At 38.9% G+C, this 15,886-nt stretch overlaps 1 protein-coding gene across 1 annotated transcript in view; it reads left to right on the top strand.

Moving 5' to 3' along the window:
• The window catches only part of LOC112158337 (1-phosphatidylinositol 4,5-bisphosphate phosphodiesterase beta-4), a gene marked incomplete in the record, with an annotated part of 71,632 nt that overhangs the window by 27,809 nt on the left and 27,937 nt on the right, over positions 1-15,886 (top strand). Inside the window, 3 exon segments of the mRNA XM_024291638.2 lie at positions 9,999-10,096; positions 13,185-13,265; positions 14,384-14,443. Coding sequence (XP_024147406.1) covers positions 10,013-10,096; positions 13,185-13,265; positions 14,384-14,443 — 225 coding nt within the window.

Raw genomic sequence — 15,886 nt, 5'->3', positions numbered from 1 at the left:
GGTCAATTAAATCATTTTAACGTGAGATGTGCATCGTATACGCGATATAAAAGTTATACCTCATTAGTACATGCGTAAAAAGTCTAAAAAGACGTACATAGAGTGGTCATGGAAAGCCACAAATTTGCCTATTCATCTCACAAAAATTGAGATGTACGTAATAATTGCAGATGAACTACATAAAATACACACAAACTGCAAAAATTCTCACAAAAAAATGTTAACAGCTCAAAACACCTCAACAGACATCTGCAAAAAACACTCATAAACATCACACACGTGTAGCGAAAGAACAAAATTATATACGTGGAACATTTGCTAAATGTACGTAGTGGGTGTGTGACGCGATCTTTACAGATGACCCTCGTTTACCGTGAAGGATACGTTCCTTATAAGTAGGAGTACAGATGTTTTAAAGCAGTAAAACTCCTCACTTTATACATTTATCTCAAACAAATATTTACTCGTTTAAACTCTCATGAAGATCAACAGCCAATCAGGAGGCAGGACACAGTGTGCTATTAAAGATGAAGAACGCGGTTTCTAGATTTAGCTCATTTTCTCAGCTTCATGCTTTCTTAAAAATAAAAAAATAAGAATTTTTACTGTAATCTAGTCTTTTACTGTTATTATTTTACAGTTTAGCTGTCTGTTTCTGTCAACTAATCACTGAAACCATTGAAACCAAATTTTACTTTTTTACTTTCAATCTGTTAAAAGTAGAACTAATTGATTTTTTAGCCTTTAGAATGGGGGGGGGGTCTATTAAAGCAAAGATAAAAACCCCTTTGCACACTCATGTTTACCATGGTGTCACATGGTCCTGAGAAGAAGGTGGACTTCAAAAACAAGTCCGACTGGAGATGAATTTACTTACAGAAGGCCTGCACAGTGAAAAGGTTCATCCACTGGCTGGCGAAGCCTCACCAGACCCTGGAGGACTCGGGGAGGCTGGAACCGGCGCCGAGGACCGTCCAGCTGAACGCTGCAGCGTTTGTCGGTCATAACGTTAACTCTGCACACCTTGTGATTTACTTCTTATTGAATCAAAGCGGAGAATCAGGCGGAGGCTTCCTCGTCCGTAACGACTCCAACAGGAGGTCATTCCCGTTTACCGCATTAGCCTTACATAATAATTCCATTAGGGATTAATAAAGTGGTAATGAGCTCAATTTATATAATTCATTCAGTTCAAATGTATTTGTCAATTATCCGGTTTAGTTGTGAGTCGTCTGCATTAGGGGTATTCTTCATGTTTGGCTTTTGGTTTTAGAAAATATCTTGTGTTGAAGGTTTGTTGGTCTTCAAATCTCTAATAGTTTGCGGTGCAGATTCACATAACGGCGTAAAGAAGTCTTTGATCCCTTCCTGATTGTGCAGGTCTGCACTTCATTGTTGGAAAGAACTTTGTGGCAAAACTCTCAGACGTTTCTTGTAGTTGATGATCGGATTTCTGCAGATTGTAGAAGAATTTTGACCCACTCTAATTTGCAGATAACTTCTAAACCATTCTGATTTGGTGGCTGTTGCTCTGTAGCTCTGAGCTTCAGCTCTCTTTAGGTTTTCTAAAGGATCGAGGTCCAGAGACGCCATGACTTTGATCTCTTCTTCTTGAGCCGTTGAAAGACCCGCCCACCACCCATTCTCAGTGTTTGACGGTACATGACTCCGCCCAGGTTTCCAGGTTTTCTGCTTCTGATTACCTGGATCAGGTGTTCTTATCCCAGAGGTCTGCAACCTTTAACACCAGAAGAGCCCTTTGGTCCAGTTTCTTACAGACCAGAATCCAGTGAGAGCCGCCAGATCCTACTTAATTTTTTAGAAAATACATTTGATTTTTTTATGTGGCCATTTAGTTATTCCTTTAGAAACTTTAAATATTTACAATAACTGAATTAAAAACATGATATATTTTTCTATAAATAAAAACTTTAACATGTTTACTTTTGACAGCAGCAAATATAAGTTCCTTTCAAAATAAAGTACACTCTGTGTCAAATAAGGTCCTCCTACTGCGGCAGATTTTGAATAAAGAATTCAAGAAAACCAAGTCACACATGACGTTTTATTTCATTAAGATACTAGATACTAGGGTGCAGCATATCTTAGAATGTGCTAAACTCAACAAACTGATTTAATGTTTATGAATGTTGTTAGCCAGAATGGACGGGTAAAAAAGCCGCTCGTGGCGCTGGAGCCTCAGGTTGTAGACAGACTCCTGGTCGAGCCAATAAGGAGCTTCAATGGCAGGTTGGCTGGGGAACATGTGGGACACCGGCCCTCGAGGCCTGGATTTGGACACATTAAACCATAAAGTCTTCCCAATGGTTTTCTTGACTGTAGTTCCAGCTGCTTTCAGATTATCTACTATCCTGCTGAGATGTTTTAGGATAATGATCATGGAAACCCACCAGGTGAGACCTACAGGTGGATCGATGGTCATGTTCTTGTATTTTATCACTTAACTCCCAACTTCTTACTGATGGTCCATCCTGGTCTTGTTCAGGTCAACACTCTTCCTCCTTAAATCCACTGAAACTTCTGTCCATGATGGGGAGTCTGACTAATTCTGTGGTCACGTGACTTTATACGGGTGGTTAGTTCTAACAGGTGTCTTCAGATCAGGTGACTGACTGGTCTGTCTGAACCAGAACTCTTACTGAAACGGCCACAATGCTCCTCTATTCCCAAGCATCCTGATAATGGATTCCTCAGAATCAATAATAACAATAATAGATATGAATCGCTCCAATCGAGCCTACATTAGTCTAATGCTCTGACAGTTCCCTTTACCTCAGAGAGTCGGTGGATCGAACCATTTACGCCACAAACTCCCCGTCTTGAACCAATCCAGCCGCGATTGCACAATAGTGGATGTTGCACAACGTAGGATGTCCTGATTATCGGGCCGCCAAATGGTTATTTGGAAAGAGTCGTTTGGGAAGTCATTAGGAATTGTTTTGAAAAAGAGGAGGCACTTTCAGAAAAGACGGCACTAATCGCATTTCCCGCCTGCCCATCATTATTTATTGACAATCATATCAATGCAGCAGCGCCGGCTGATGACATCAGTCAGACTCTTTATCCTCGGCCCACGTCAGATTACATCTTTCAAACAACTTAACATGATGTAAAACAATCGCATTTTTATGAGCTATTTTCACTCAACATCAGATGATCCTAAATTATGTTAAAAAAAAGATTTCTCTTGGAGGAATAAAGGAAATGAGGGAAAAGTGGAAGCCGACTGGATTCCATGATTTGAGTCAAATGATCCACAAGGTTTGTTATTTTTAAAAGCCTTTTGTGTGCCGCCCTTTTACGTCGATAACTCGATTGCAAACCGTCATAATTTATTCAATTAGACAGATGTTCTTCTCTGGAAATAACCTCAGAAGTTTGAAAGAATTCACGAGTTTCTGCTGAAACGACAGTTTACCAGCAAATGAATCGTGTTTAAAGAGTCGAGGAACTGTTGGTGGAGGTGAGGAAAGGTCACGGAGGTCAATCGTAAACCCGCCCCCTCTCAGAGGCGTTTTATTGGATGAATTTTCTCACAGTTCTTCAGTCTAAAGGCGTCTTTGCAGGATGAACTCAACAATAACTCCTCAGAAGCTTCAGCTCTTGTTGACTAAACTCATTTTTCATAAATCAGAGTCACGCCAGAGTGCACACGAGCACACAGGATGTCCATCCTTGTTTGCGCACATGCATCAAGAAAAAAAGGCGGGCGATTTTAGCTTTGATTTCACCTCGTGTTGTTTGCAGAGAGAATGGAGTCATAAAAAAACACTCCCTCCAAGTCTGTCATTGAGCTAAAGAGCACTTTAATCCCTGTCAACACTCAAGTTTTATGATCTTACTCTCAGAGAGTAAAAAAAAAAGGTGCTGCTTGGTTGATCCATTCTGTGAGTAAAGGGGCAGGTTTAATCGAATTTAAAGTAATTGAGTTCAACAAACCTGCCACCACCAGGATGCTGTAATCGGATCATAATACCCGACCACGTTTCTCAGCTTCTGTCTGTTCTCTTGATGTGTTTTTATACTTGGAATTCGCTTTATTCCATGTTTGTCCTGGTTCTTCTGTCCCCTGGAGAACATTTCCATAATATGGATTCTATGTTTCTCCTTTTTGGCCTACAGCTCTTCCTCTGTGGCCTTTTCCTGCTTTTGTTTCTTCTTTTAATCTTCTTTATGCCAATCTACAGCAAACTCCAGCTGGAGTAAATGTCAAGCCACGGGGTGTGCAGCGTTTGGGCTTTGGTGATAACTGTTTTTTAAAAAGCATACCTTCATGCAAATGAGCTCCGTAAACATATTTTGTTGAAAGATTTGCTGCTTCGCATCTGAAAGTGATGGAGTTGAAAATGCCTCCTGGCTGGTCTGAAATGACCAGCCATGGCGGCTTTTCCTTGGTTTTATCTCCATAGCAACCATTTTATTTTTTAGTGGCCTCAGGGTGACAGACAAGTCAATGTCATTTTTGAAAGAATCGGCGAAAGTACATTTTTGGATTTCCTTAGCAACAGAAGTTTTTTGTTACTAACGCCCACATCAGTTATATGTTCATGTCACATGTCTCATTATTTCAGTCAGCCTGAGCCAGGGATTCATGTGTGAAATTTACACAATATTCTGGTAAAAAAATGTGAAAAGCTACAGAGGGAACGTCACTGTTGTAAGCTAGCTATGCTAACACCGCTCAGAATCTAACAACTCTAAAACCTTTAAAACTAGAGCAGTTTCTGGGCAATTGATTCAAATCCCTGGTAGGAGTTAAAATTTATAGAAAGTACGAAAGTGTTAGTTTTTTTTTTTCTTGCATGGGAAATTTCAAGATGGTGGCCTCTTCCCAAGGTCAAAGGTCAACATCATGTGTGGTGGTCAGCTGGTGGATAGCTTTTTTCATATATCTGTTCGTGGACCATGTTTGGAGATGTGTGTGGAATTTGTGGGATCCCAAAGAACTAAGAGACTCTTTAAAAACCTTTTTGTGTTTAAACAGAGTCCATAGAAGGTCACATTTGAGTCTTTCTCAAAGCAAATACAAGACAAACAAGATTTTGGCGTGAGGCAAAAGCCTCACACTCCCAGCTCGTCATGGATGTATGGTTCCGGCCCCTCGGTGTCACCTTTTGGTGTTTAGATGTCCCTAACTCGTCATTTTTTGATTTGCTAGCTGTTCCCATGAAGTTCCTGGGACGCGGTTATAGACTTGGAATCTGGGGTACCAGTACACCAACCCTAACCTGGGACCGTCTGTTAAGGACCCCTTATCCGCCTCTGTGGTCCAGTACCAAGCGGCCCTCGGACTGGTACCAGTTGGGGACCCCTGATTTAATGGGGACAGCCAGTACCTCAAAGAGCAGGAAGTTGGGGACGCCCCAAACGTCAAAAAGTGGCGCTTACTGCTGCTAGCTTACTCCGCGTATGCTAATCGTGTCATGCTTTGTGTGTATTGTTTATTTTTATCATTTGTTTATTTATTGTTTGGATCTGACTGAAAGGACAGTAGCTCTGCCTCAACAGAGAGGGCGCTCATGAGTTTTTGTTTGTTCTTTAGTTGTTGTTAGTGAGTTTGACATTTTTGGGTCAAAAACTTTATCCTACAAGCTAATTACATTTCAAAAACATCAATAAATGTTGTGAATTACAGCAAACATAAACAAGGAATTAAAAAGTAACTCTGAAATACTTTATCTGACCTACTCTCACACACTCGGTTCACTAATTTTCACCAATTAAATTTGAAAATAAAGTAAAAAAGAAATCAAATCAGCAATCAAACAGTCTAAAGAAGAAAGCTTCCGTCTCTCTGTGACCTCTTTGTAGTTCACGGCCGCTGAACCTTTTGGACTACATTCAGAGGAGCGATGGTCATTGTGACAGCTGACTGACGTGACTGGAGCCTAATTTTAGTTTATGAGGTGTGGGACCGTTGGGTGCTACCCTAGCTGCCGTTTTAGATGAGGAAGCTGGATGCAGCGCGGTTCCTCTCAGGGCTTCTCTCTCTGGTAATTATCTCTTCGTCGGGGTTGGACGATGGGCTCGGACCTCTGCTGACTTCTGCTCGCTTCCCCAGGCTCCTCACGTGTGCGCTGGCACATCCCGCCGCTCAGCGGCCCCGGCGTGCGGGCCGGCGTGGCCTCAGAGAACCCCAGCCTCTGCGCCGCCATTGGACGGATTTTATCCCGCCGAGGAAAATGTTATCTAATGCCAACTGTTGAGCGAGGTGATATCTAGGCTATTATCTGACATGACAGCACAACCCAATTAGTTCAAATTAGAGCTGTGAATTTTCCTGTGTGGATCATTTACTGTCGTCGTTTAAGGAAAGTTTTTAATGTTCTTCATAAGAAAAAATACTTTGTTTTTAGCATTAAAACAGCAAATTTATAAAATCTATTATTCTTCTTTTTAACTAGCACTCAGGTGTAAAACCGGTCTAGCTCAGGGGCAGTGAGACCAATAAAACTGTTTTCTTCTCTGATCTGAAAAAAAATTAACAGTTTTCCAGAAAGTGACAAATTTTAAAGTATTAATTTCTGTAATCTTCATAGAAAAATAAAACATTTTAAAATCTAGACATACAGCATTTCCTGTGATGATGTTAGTGTGAAATCTGTAAACTGAATGTGGCCGCTGGACATGCAAGTGCTGATAGCTGAAGATGCTGAAAGTGATAACCAAAAATCCTAAAGCTGATGGTTGAAAACGCTGAAACAGAAATCCCAAATTATTCTAAAAAACTGAAAAAAATCTAATTATCCAGAACAGCTAGCATGTAGCTGAAATATTAGATAATATTAGCAAAAACAAAAAACTGGTAACATATCAATTTTAGCCCAAACTGCTAGTGTAACGCTAAAATATGAACTACAAAATTGCCTAAAAAGCTGAGAAAATGCCTAAATTAGCCAAAACAGCTAGCTAACAACAGCCGCTCATTTTCCTCAGGCCTACCGTACTTAGGGTCATGTGACTTTTAAACTTTTGCTTACAGAACCAAAAACATGGCATATCCTGTCGGTTTTTGGTGGAAAATGCTTTAAATAAGATAAAATGTTGACTCATCTTTATTTTGTTTACATTTTAGCAACAAATGTACCTTTGACTTTCAAAACGTTCATTTTTGACCTAAAGTTTGTTGTTTTTTCATTCATTTACGTAGGGTCACATGACTCATGACAAAGTCTGCTAGGTGCACAGTTTTAACATATTCGGGGTTTTATTCTTTTAAGTTTCTGTGAAACAGAAGAGCAGGATTCTTCTGGTCGTTGATAGGAGAGACACTCAACAACAAACTGGAAGGATGTTGGGTTTAGGGGGCGGACCGAGAAGCTCTTTAACCTTTATGTTATATTTTGGGTCAAAATGAGTGAATTTGGACCCCAATACATTATAAAGGTTATAACGATGTAGCTCACCTTTGGTTGGTGGATGGACAGACGGATGGATGGATGAAACTGAATTGTTTTTAAAATAGTCTTAGAAGTTGCTTGTAAACCATGTTATATCAATCTGACATCTTGTGGGCGGGGCTTCAGGACTCATGACCCAAACAGGTTCCTCCACAGTGTGCTTAGATGGAGGGATGGACGTTCGTAAACATCTCTCCCCCTTCCTTCATCTGTGTTTGTCATGCCCGTGGCGTCCCGTGGCCCCCCCGCCGGCGGCTGGTTGAGCCCTCTGTTGATGTGGTCGTCATCCGTCCTCCGCCGTCAGAAGCAGACGGACGCTCCCGCTGCGCTCAGCCTCTGACACTCACAGCTGGCTGCCTTTATCTCCACGCCTCTCGTCTGGTTGTCACATCTCTCTGTCTGTCACCTGGTTCCACTTCTCGCCGGCGTGGCATCAGCGTCTTCCTGGAGTGGATGTTGTCCTGTTTTCTGTTTCCTCCTTCACTTCATTCTGACCTCCTCGCTCTCAGCTCTCCTGGTTCAGAGTTCTCACCCCTCAACAGCTTGTTTTTCCGTCTGTAGCACCAAACACAAACGTGTTAGAGAAAAGTGACGGTCATGTCCGTGGAAAGCTTTTTCCTTTCTTTCTTCTCCAGCATCTGCAGTTTGAGTTCCTCTAAATACAGAATAATGGCTGTTCTTCATGTCCTCTCACTCATCCACAGCTTCTGTTTGACTGAAACCATCAGGACCTCTTCATGATCCCAGAGGTCCAGAGATGCTGCATGTTGCATAAATTAGATGTTTTTGTGTCAGTGAAAGACTAAATCTAAAACTCCCTGATTCTTCAGATGCTGCTGAACTGGGTATCCCTCCGTTCCTACTCCTGTTATGATCCACATCACAGCTTGTGTTGTTGAGGCTCAGCTGCTGAGATTTCTATCATTGTTGTTGCATCAAACGAGAATGAAGGCGACAGATTTGGCTCAGGATCTTCTGATGTGAAGGAAACGAACATCTAGCCACCTTAAAACACACAAAGATAAGGCCCGGGGGCCGGATCCGGCCCTCCAGATCGTTTGATTTTATTTAATGACCCGATGTTATCTTGAGCTCATTTCTAACTTGTATTATCTTGACAAAATGTACTTTTATGGAGAGTCAAATATTAAAAGTTATTTAAGGTTTAAGTTGATTAATTCAATATTCATAATTGTGTTAAAAGCTTGTCATTCTTCTAGCTTTTTTTGAACTATTTTAGCATTTACTAAGATTTTTTTAGACTATTTTGGAGTTTAGCTAATATTTTAGCTACATGCTATCTGTTTTGGCTAACTTAGCTGCTCTTTTTTTGTTTTTAGGCTGTTTTGGAGTTAAGCTAATATTATGCTTGTTGGTCTGGCTAATTTAAGCTTTTCAGTTTTTTTTCTTTTTTTTTTTGTCCATTTTGGAGCTAAGCTAATATTTCAATTCTAGCTGTTTTGGCTAATTTAGGCTTTTTGTTTGTTCTTTAGGATATTTTAAAGTTTAGCTATTTTTACAGCTACATCCTAGCTTTTTTAGCTAAACTAAGTGTTTTTGTTGTTTTTTAGGTTAATTTGGAAATCGGGTAATATTTTCGCTGGCTATCAATTTCCGCGTTTTCAGCTATGATCACTACTATCTTTTTGTCCAAATTCATCTTCCAGCATTCACACTAGCATTATCACAGGTAATGCTATATATGTAGTTCATAATTATGTTAAAAAGTTATGCTTTTAAACTTTTATAAATTAATTTTAGAGTGTTCAATAAATGTTTGCGACTGAATCTGCCATAAAATGTTATATTCGCAGGTCGTGATTGAAAATAAAAGCGTGTTCTTAAAAGCTTACCTGGTTAAATAAAAGTTAAATGAAAGTATATTTATACAGTTGTCTATTGAAGCTCCATTTACACTCACATCTTGCTGAAAATGTGTTATTTTAGGAAATCTACATATTTTATTTGTCTGTTTTTTGATTTTGATTTTTTTATTTCTGGTAAACATTTGGTAAAAATTCACACGAAAATAAAAAATATATATAGATTAAAAGAATTGCAGGTATATTTACTATCTATAATAACTAAAATGTCAACATTGGATCAAATAAAGACAGAATTAGGGTTTAACATGACAACAACACTGTTTCATCTGCATTTATTAGAAAAAATATAGTTTTTCTTTTTTAAACATTAGTTTTTTTTAAATGTTCTGTTTCTATTCTTTCTATGCTTATTTTAATTATCATTAGATTTATTCTGAATGGTATTTTCTATAAGATTTCTTTTTTTTTACGGATTGATGTATATTTATTTGTAATCTCAGAAAAGCTATTTTTTTTTTGGTGCTGACTTTTAGATACAGCAGCAAAGAGTGAAAATTAGAATATTTTCAGATTTAAACGACTAAAATTAAAAACCAAACATTAAATATTTATCGTTTACATGAGTACAAAACAAAATCCACTTAAAATGATAAATTTATTACAAAGCTTGTAAAAGACTGAAAAACAGATGAAAATATTTACTAATACAAGATTCTAAAGTTGTTTTTTTGTTGATTTCTTGTTGTTTCAGGTTCGTGAGCAGCCATGACGAAGTCCTACGAGTTCAACTGGCAGAAGCATCTGCCCGAGTTCATGCAGGAAGGAGCCTCCTTTGACAGGTTTGACGAGGTAAACGACTCATTTTTATCACTTTTTCATTCCTAAAAACCCTGTGAAGTCATGACCGTTGTGTTTCAAACTGTAATTCTACTGAGGGCTTTTTACCATAAAATATATCGTTTAGGAAATATTAGTTTTATAACTTATTTGGGCTCCATTCATTTTTTGTTGGCGTCTCCTGCTGTGATGTCATCATTTCCACCAGGTACCGGCTGGTCATTTTAGTGCGTTTTTGGACACAGTTCGGGCGGTCTCCAGCTCTGATCGGATCAGCTGTCGAACGACCAGAACATTCTGCTGCAAAAGCTCTAAAAACAGATCACTTCTCCTGCGCTAAAGTTATTAGCTTTTCTCCAGAACACTATTTCTGAGGTAAAATTACATTAATTTAACATGCAGGTTCTCATCAACACCACAGCTTGTGCTTGTTTGCTCACATAGTTTCAGTAAATCACTGTTTAGAAATGTAAGTAAATTAGGCTTTCAGCAGACTAAACAGATGCATCTAAAATAAAAAGGTAATAGAGATCATTTAATCCGTTTTCGGGACAAGCGGACAGAGCGGCCGCATTAACATTAACACAGGTGCAGGGCCGCAGCTACATATTTGAGGGCCCTAAAAGTAGATTTGAGGTTGTTTCCAGGTAAATTTGAAATAACTCCTCAGTTGGAATTGGGGGGCGGAGCTATATAGTTAGGAGACAAGTGCCCCCTTTTCCCCCCTTTAGGACCGCCTCTGGATTCATTCAATGCTCAATATTTGGGGCTCCCAAAAAAATTTGAGGTTTGTTTTTTTTGTAGGTAAAGCTGAAATAACACCAGTTTTGGATTTGGGGGCGGTGCTTCAAAATTAGGGGCGGGGTATCCCCTTTTCCCCCTTTAGGTCCGCCCCTCGAACCATTCAATGCTCAATATTTGAGGCTCTAAAAGAAGATTTGTGATTCGTTGTTTGCAGATAAAGTTGAAATAACATTTGATTTGGGCGTGGGGGGCGGTGCTTTAAAGTTAGGGGGCGGATCCCCCCCCTTTTCCCCCTTTAGGACCGCCCCTGGATGCATTCAATGCTCAATATTTTAAGCTCTAAAAGAAGACTTGTGGTTAGTTTTTTGCAGGTAAAGTTAAATAACATCAGGTTTAGAATTGGGGGCGGGGCTCTGAGGTTGGGGGACGGTGCCCCCTTTTCCCCCCTTTAGTTCCGCCCCTGCCAGGGTCACTGTAGCTGACCTTTTGCCCAGTTTTACTCCTTAACGTATTCAGGACACGGAGGTAGGGCAGTTTGACGTGCAACGGCCTAAAGTGTGTCACCCACATGGACCCAGAAAGACGTGCACGCACCCCGACACACATGGGGAAAATCCCCTCAGTCCTCTGCATCTGAATGTGACGTTGAGGGGAGGCGATTGCTGCTAATTCGGAGACTTGAAAGCGTCCCGCCGCCGTCACATCCACATCGGCGCACAGCCGTGAATCTGGGCCACCGCGCTTCTGAAGGAAGTCCTCGGTGTGTTGCTGCTGTGAATCTGAGCCAAGCCGATGGCGGATGCGGTGGAGATCTGTCCTACATGCTAACAAGGCCGGTCCGCGCTGGTCCCCCGAAAACAGGCGACTGATGTCAGAAATACCTGCAGAAACAGATCAGATTATTGACATGTGAGGGATCAGAGAACGCCAGCCTGGATTTAAATAGACTCTCCTGACGGACAGATGGTGGAGGCAGGTACCGGGCCGGAACATCTGCGCCTGTGTCTGTGCATGTGCAGGCATCTGCATAATTCCTCATAAACAAACAGTCATTATGTGGACTGTTGGAACTGCCCCACCAACTTAAAACATTATATTTTACGGATCTTTTGTTTCTTGTTTGAATAGAAATGTGTTGGAAGACTGTCCTAAACTATAAAATAGCAGCTGTTGATTGATCAGAAATGACTAGATAATGGAATGGTTCAGGAGCAGCTCTTAAAAGAGTCAGTTTTTACGAGCTCAGGTACTCCGAGTGTCCTCCGGCGCCCTGGCGGGTCGGTCAGGACGTGTCCTCCTCTGAGCCGTCTGCTCCGTCAGCATTAAGCCCACATTCAGATAAAAGAAAGACGAGCTTTTAGCGGCACTCACGGCCGATCCTCTGCTGCCTAAAGGGGGATTGTTCTCTGCGATTTTGGACGCGGTTTCAGATGTCGCGGCTGAGCTGAGCGCCGCGGCGTCCCACTTCCAGCCGGGCCTCTCATGGCAGCAGCAGCATCCTGAAACGATAAATCGGACGTGTCTGTCAGTGTGTGAGCGCTAATGTTAGAAAGAGAGTTACCCGGCAGCCCGATCTATTTTTAAACCTCTTTTTGATGAATGAGCTTCAAAATAAAAGATTAATTAAAGGTCTGATTTTGACATTAAACTATGGTTGCAGCATCACATACAGATTACGACTCTCATGCCGGTTTAGACTTTCACCATTAAAGGACACATCTGAGTTCCCTCTGCGTACAGTTAAATGATGAAAAATCATGTTTTTGTGGCAATTTCCCTAATTATAGAGTACACGTGTCAAAGTCATGGCCCGGGGGCCGGATCCGGCCCTCTGGGTAACTCTATCGGCCCTCCAGATCATTTTATTTTATTGTTATTAATGACCCGATGTTATCTTGCGCTTATTTCTAACTTGAATAATTTTGACAAAATATATTTTTATGGAGAGTAAAATATTGAAAGTTATTTAAGGTTTAAGTTGATTTATTCTGGAATAATATTCCTGCCTTTTTATTATTCGTAATTATGTTTAAAAGTTACAGTTTTAAAAATTGTCATTCTGATAGCTTTTTGGACTATTTTGGCATTTACTAAAATTTTTTAGACTATTTTTAAGTGTAGGTATTTTCTCAGCAACATTCTAGCTGTTTTGGCTAACCTAAGTTTTTTTTATATCATTATTTAGATTAATTTGGCATTTAGCTAATAGTTTAGCTGACTATTGGGAACGCTTCAAAAATAGATCAAAGTAGGACTTTAATGGACTTTTGTCATCATTATTTAGTTAGTTATCCATATATCTGCATGTGAATCTTGTTTAGGTTTCTTCTGAGAGTTTTTATTCTGTTCTCTGCAGGATCCGTACCTGTTCGAGCCCAACTGTCTCGTGAGGGTGGACGAGTTCGGCTTCTTCATCACCTGGAAGAACGAGGGGAAGGTCCGTCCGAACACCTGCCATCCGTTTTTCTTAATTAACTTCTAAAATGTAAATGGTTCAAATAAAAGAAGAATTCCTAACAACTGAGATTAAATGACAAGAACAAAAAAATTATTAAAATGTTTATTTTTATTTCTAATAAAGCTGCTCAGGTCCGTTTGAAGGGGAGTGGGCAAAAGGAAAGTTTATTTAAGCCCCTCCCCTTATGCTTTTATACAATATACATCAACACAAAGAAAGAGACAATAAAACAACATTTTTGTACCTTCATACTCCCACAAACCAAAATCACCCGATCCCCACTTTACTGGACCAAATAATGATGCTTGAATGATGCCGACCCCACATTAGTAAAGTCTTCATTCAGAATTCACCCTGAAGGTTCTAAAGAAGTTATTAAGGTTCTAAAGAAGTTATTCGCTTTGACGATTTTGGTCTAAGACAAACATAAAGACTGTCAGAATTATTGAACTCTTTAGAAGAAATCTTCAGTGAAAGTTTCCCTGTTTTCATGTTTTTCTTACATTTTTCACTTTGTTTTGACCTCGTCGTTGTTTTGTTTTTGGATTCAGTCGTTTTAATATCAACTGTACACTTTTGATGTTTGTTATAAAACAAATAAAATCAATCTCAATTTTTGCAATAAAAATAGCAAAAGATACTTCTCAGAATTGAGTTTTTTGTACAATTACAGGTTAATTGTGAAACATATCAGTAAAAAAGAAGCTGGAGTTTTACTAAAAAGATGGATTTCCATAAAAACTCTTTAAAAAGGTAAATTATGGAGCGAATTGTAAAGTCCCCTAACACTGTAGGACTCCTCGTCTGTACATTTCTTTCTGATATTGGTTGGTAAATTATTGTGGAATCCTTTGAAAGGAATTTTAATTGGAGTTTCAATCATTAGATTGTTTAAAAAATGAAAAAGTTAATTTTCATGATCTGAAAATCCAGTTGTGTAACATGGACTGCTCTTTCTGTTGAGTGAACTTAAGTACTTTAAGTTTTTTTATTGAGTTTCACGGGAGGAACATATGTCCGTCTGTCATCTTAGATTGTTGGCTATCATGACTTTATGTTTGTAATAATTCAATAATATTCCCTTCTTCTTCGTCCAGGAGGGTCAGGTTCTGGAGTGTTCCTTGATCAACAGCATTCGGGTCGGAGCCGTCCCAAAGGTGAGACCCGATGAACGTACAGAACCCTCCCCTCTGGGACTCTGATCAGTTTAAAACCGCTTCAGTTAGATTTTTATTTCAATTTAAGCTTCATTTTACCAGGAAGTTCCTTCAGATAAAATCTTTTTCAGCAGAGAAGTGGCCTAAAAGCACCAGAACTAAAGAAAGACAGAATCCTAAAAGTAAAACCGCACGTATTCAGTTAGTGGAATGTGTTCCTGCTGCAGAGTTCTGGCTCCAGGACAGAGGAGCTGCATTTGAAAAAGACGTTTTTCCAAACTCTGTGTGGAAGAAGAAGCAGCAAAGGTTTTACCTGCTGGTGTTGGGAGCAGGAAACGGCACGAATACGAAGGCAGTTTAACCAGAACGTCCTCAGAGATGAAGGTTATCCAGAGTCTGAGTGAAGACCATGAAGCAAAGACTCCAGCTGATGGTGATAAATAAAAGAAACCGGCTTTTAACATAAAACAGGAGTCTGTTAAACAGGATTCATTGGGACCGTTGTTCCCACAGACCATAATAAAAATAAAGATTCTGTTTTATGTTACGAGGTTTGCAGCTAATGAAGTTGTTCAAATGTTTGATTCATGTTTATTATTATATTTAGGAATCAGCACTTTTAGTGACTGATTTTAAAAGTCTGAAGTTTACATCTGATTTTGTAACTTTGACAGTCATGGATTCAAATCAACATCAAATTTTAACGGTTGTGCAAATAAAGTTTAAACTGCAAATATTTTAGAGAATGAAGATAAACTTCAACCTCAAAAGTTAAAACGGAGAATCAGGGCCAGTTTACAAACAAAATACTTTTATTTTATTACGACTTTGAATCTTGTAAAATTACAAGAATAAAGTCGTATGACCGAAAAAGAAATCGGCTAAATTTATGACTTTTTCCTCTTAAATTTACATGTTTTAAAGTCATAAATGTGTTACTTTAAATCTCATAAATTTACAAGATTAAAAGTCATACATTTATAAGAAAAAAAATGTAAAATGTACATGAAAAAATTGTACATTTACTTTAAAAAAATTAATAAATTTACAGGAGAAAGTGAAATAAATATATGATCAAAAAAGTAATACATTTTCGAGGAAACATTAATTAATTTTCAAGAAAAAAAAGTCAAAAAAATTTATGAGAAAAAATGTCATACATTTAAAAGAAAAAATACGTTTATGAGAAAAAGAATTGTACATTTACAAAAAAGTTCATAAATTTACAAGTAAAAGGTCTTAAATAAATAATATAGTTTACGAGAAAAACATTTAAATACAGGAGAAAAAAAGTGTAATTTTCATGAAAAAGTCACAAATTTATGATAAAAAAATGCTGTGGTTTTACGGAAAAAAATATATATATAAATAAATGAGAAATATTAATATATTTACAAGAAAAAAAGGAATACATTTATGAGAAAAAAGTCACAAATTCACAAG

This window comes from Oryzias melastigma, linkage group LG24 (genome assembly GCF_002922805.2).
Source record: "Oryzias melastigma strain HK-1 linkage group LG24, ASM292280v2, whole genome shotgun sequence".
Classification (NCBI taxonomy): domain Eukaryota; kingdom Metazoa; phylum Chordata; class Actinopteri; order Beloniformes; family Adrianichthyidae; genus Oryzias; species Oryzias melastigma.
The sequence above is the reverse complement of the archived record's forward strand: the minus strand, read 5'-3'. Positions and strand labels throughout refer to the sequence as shown.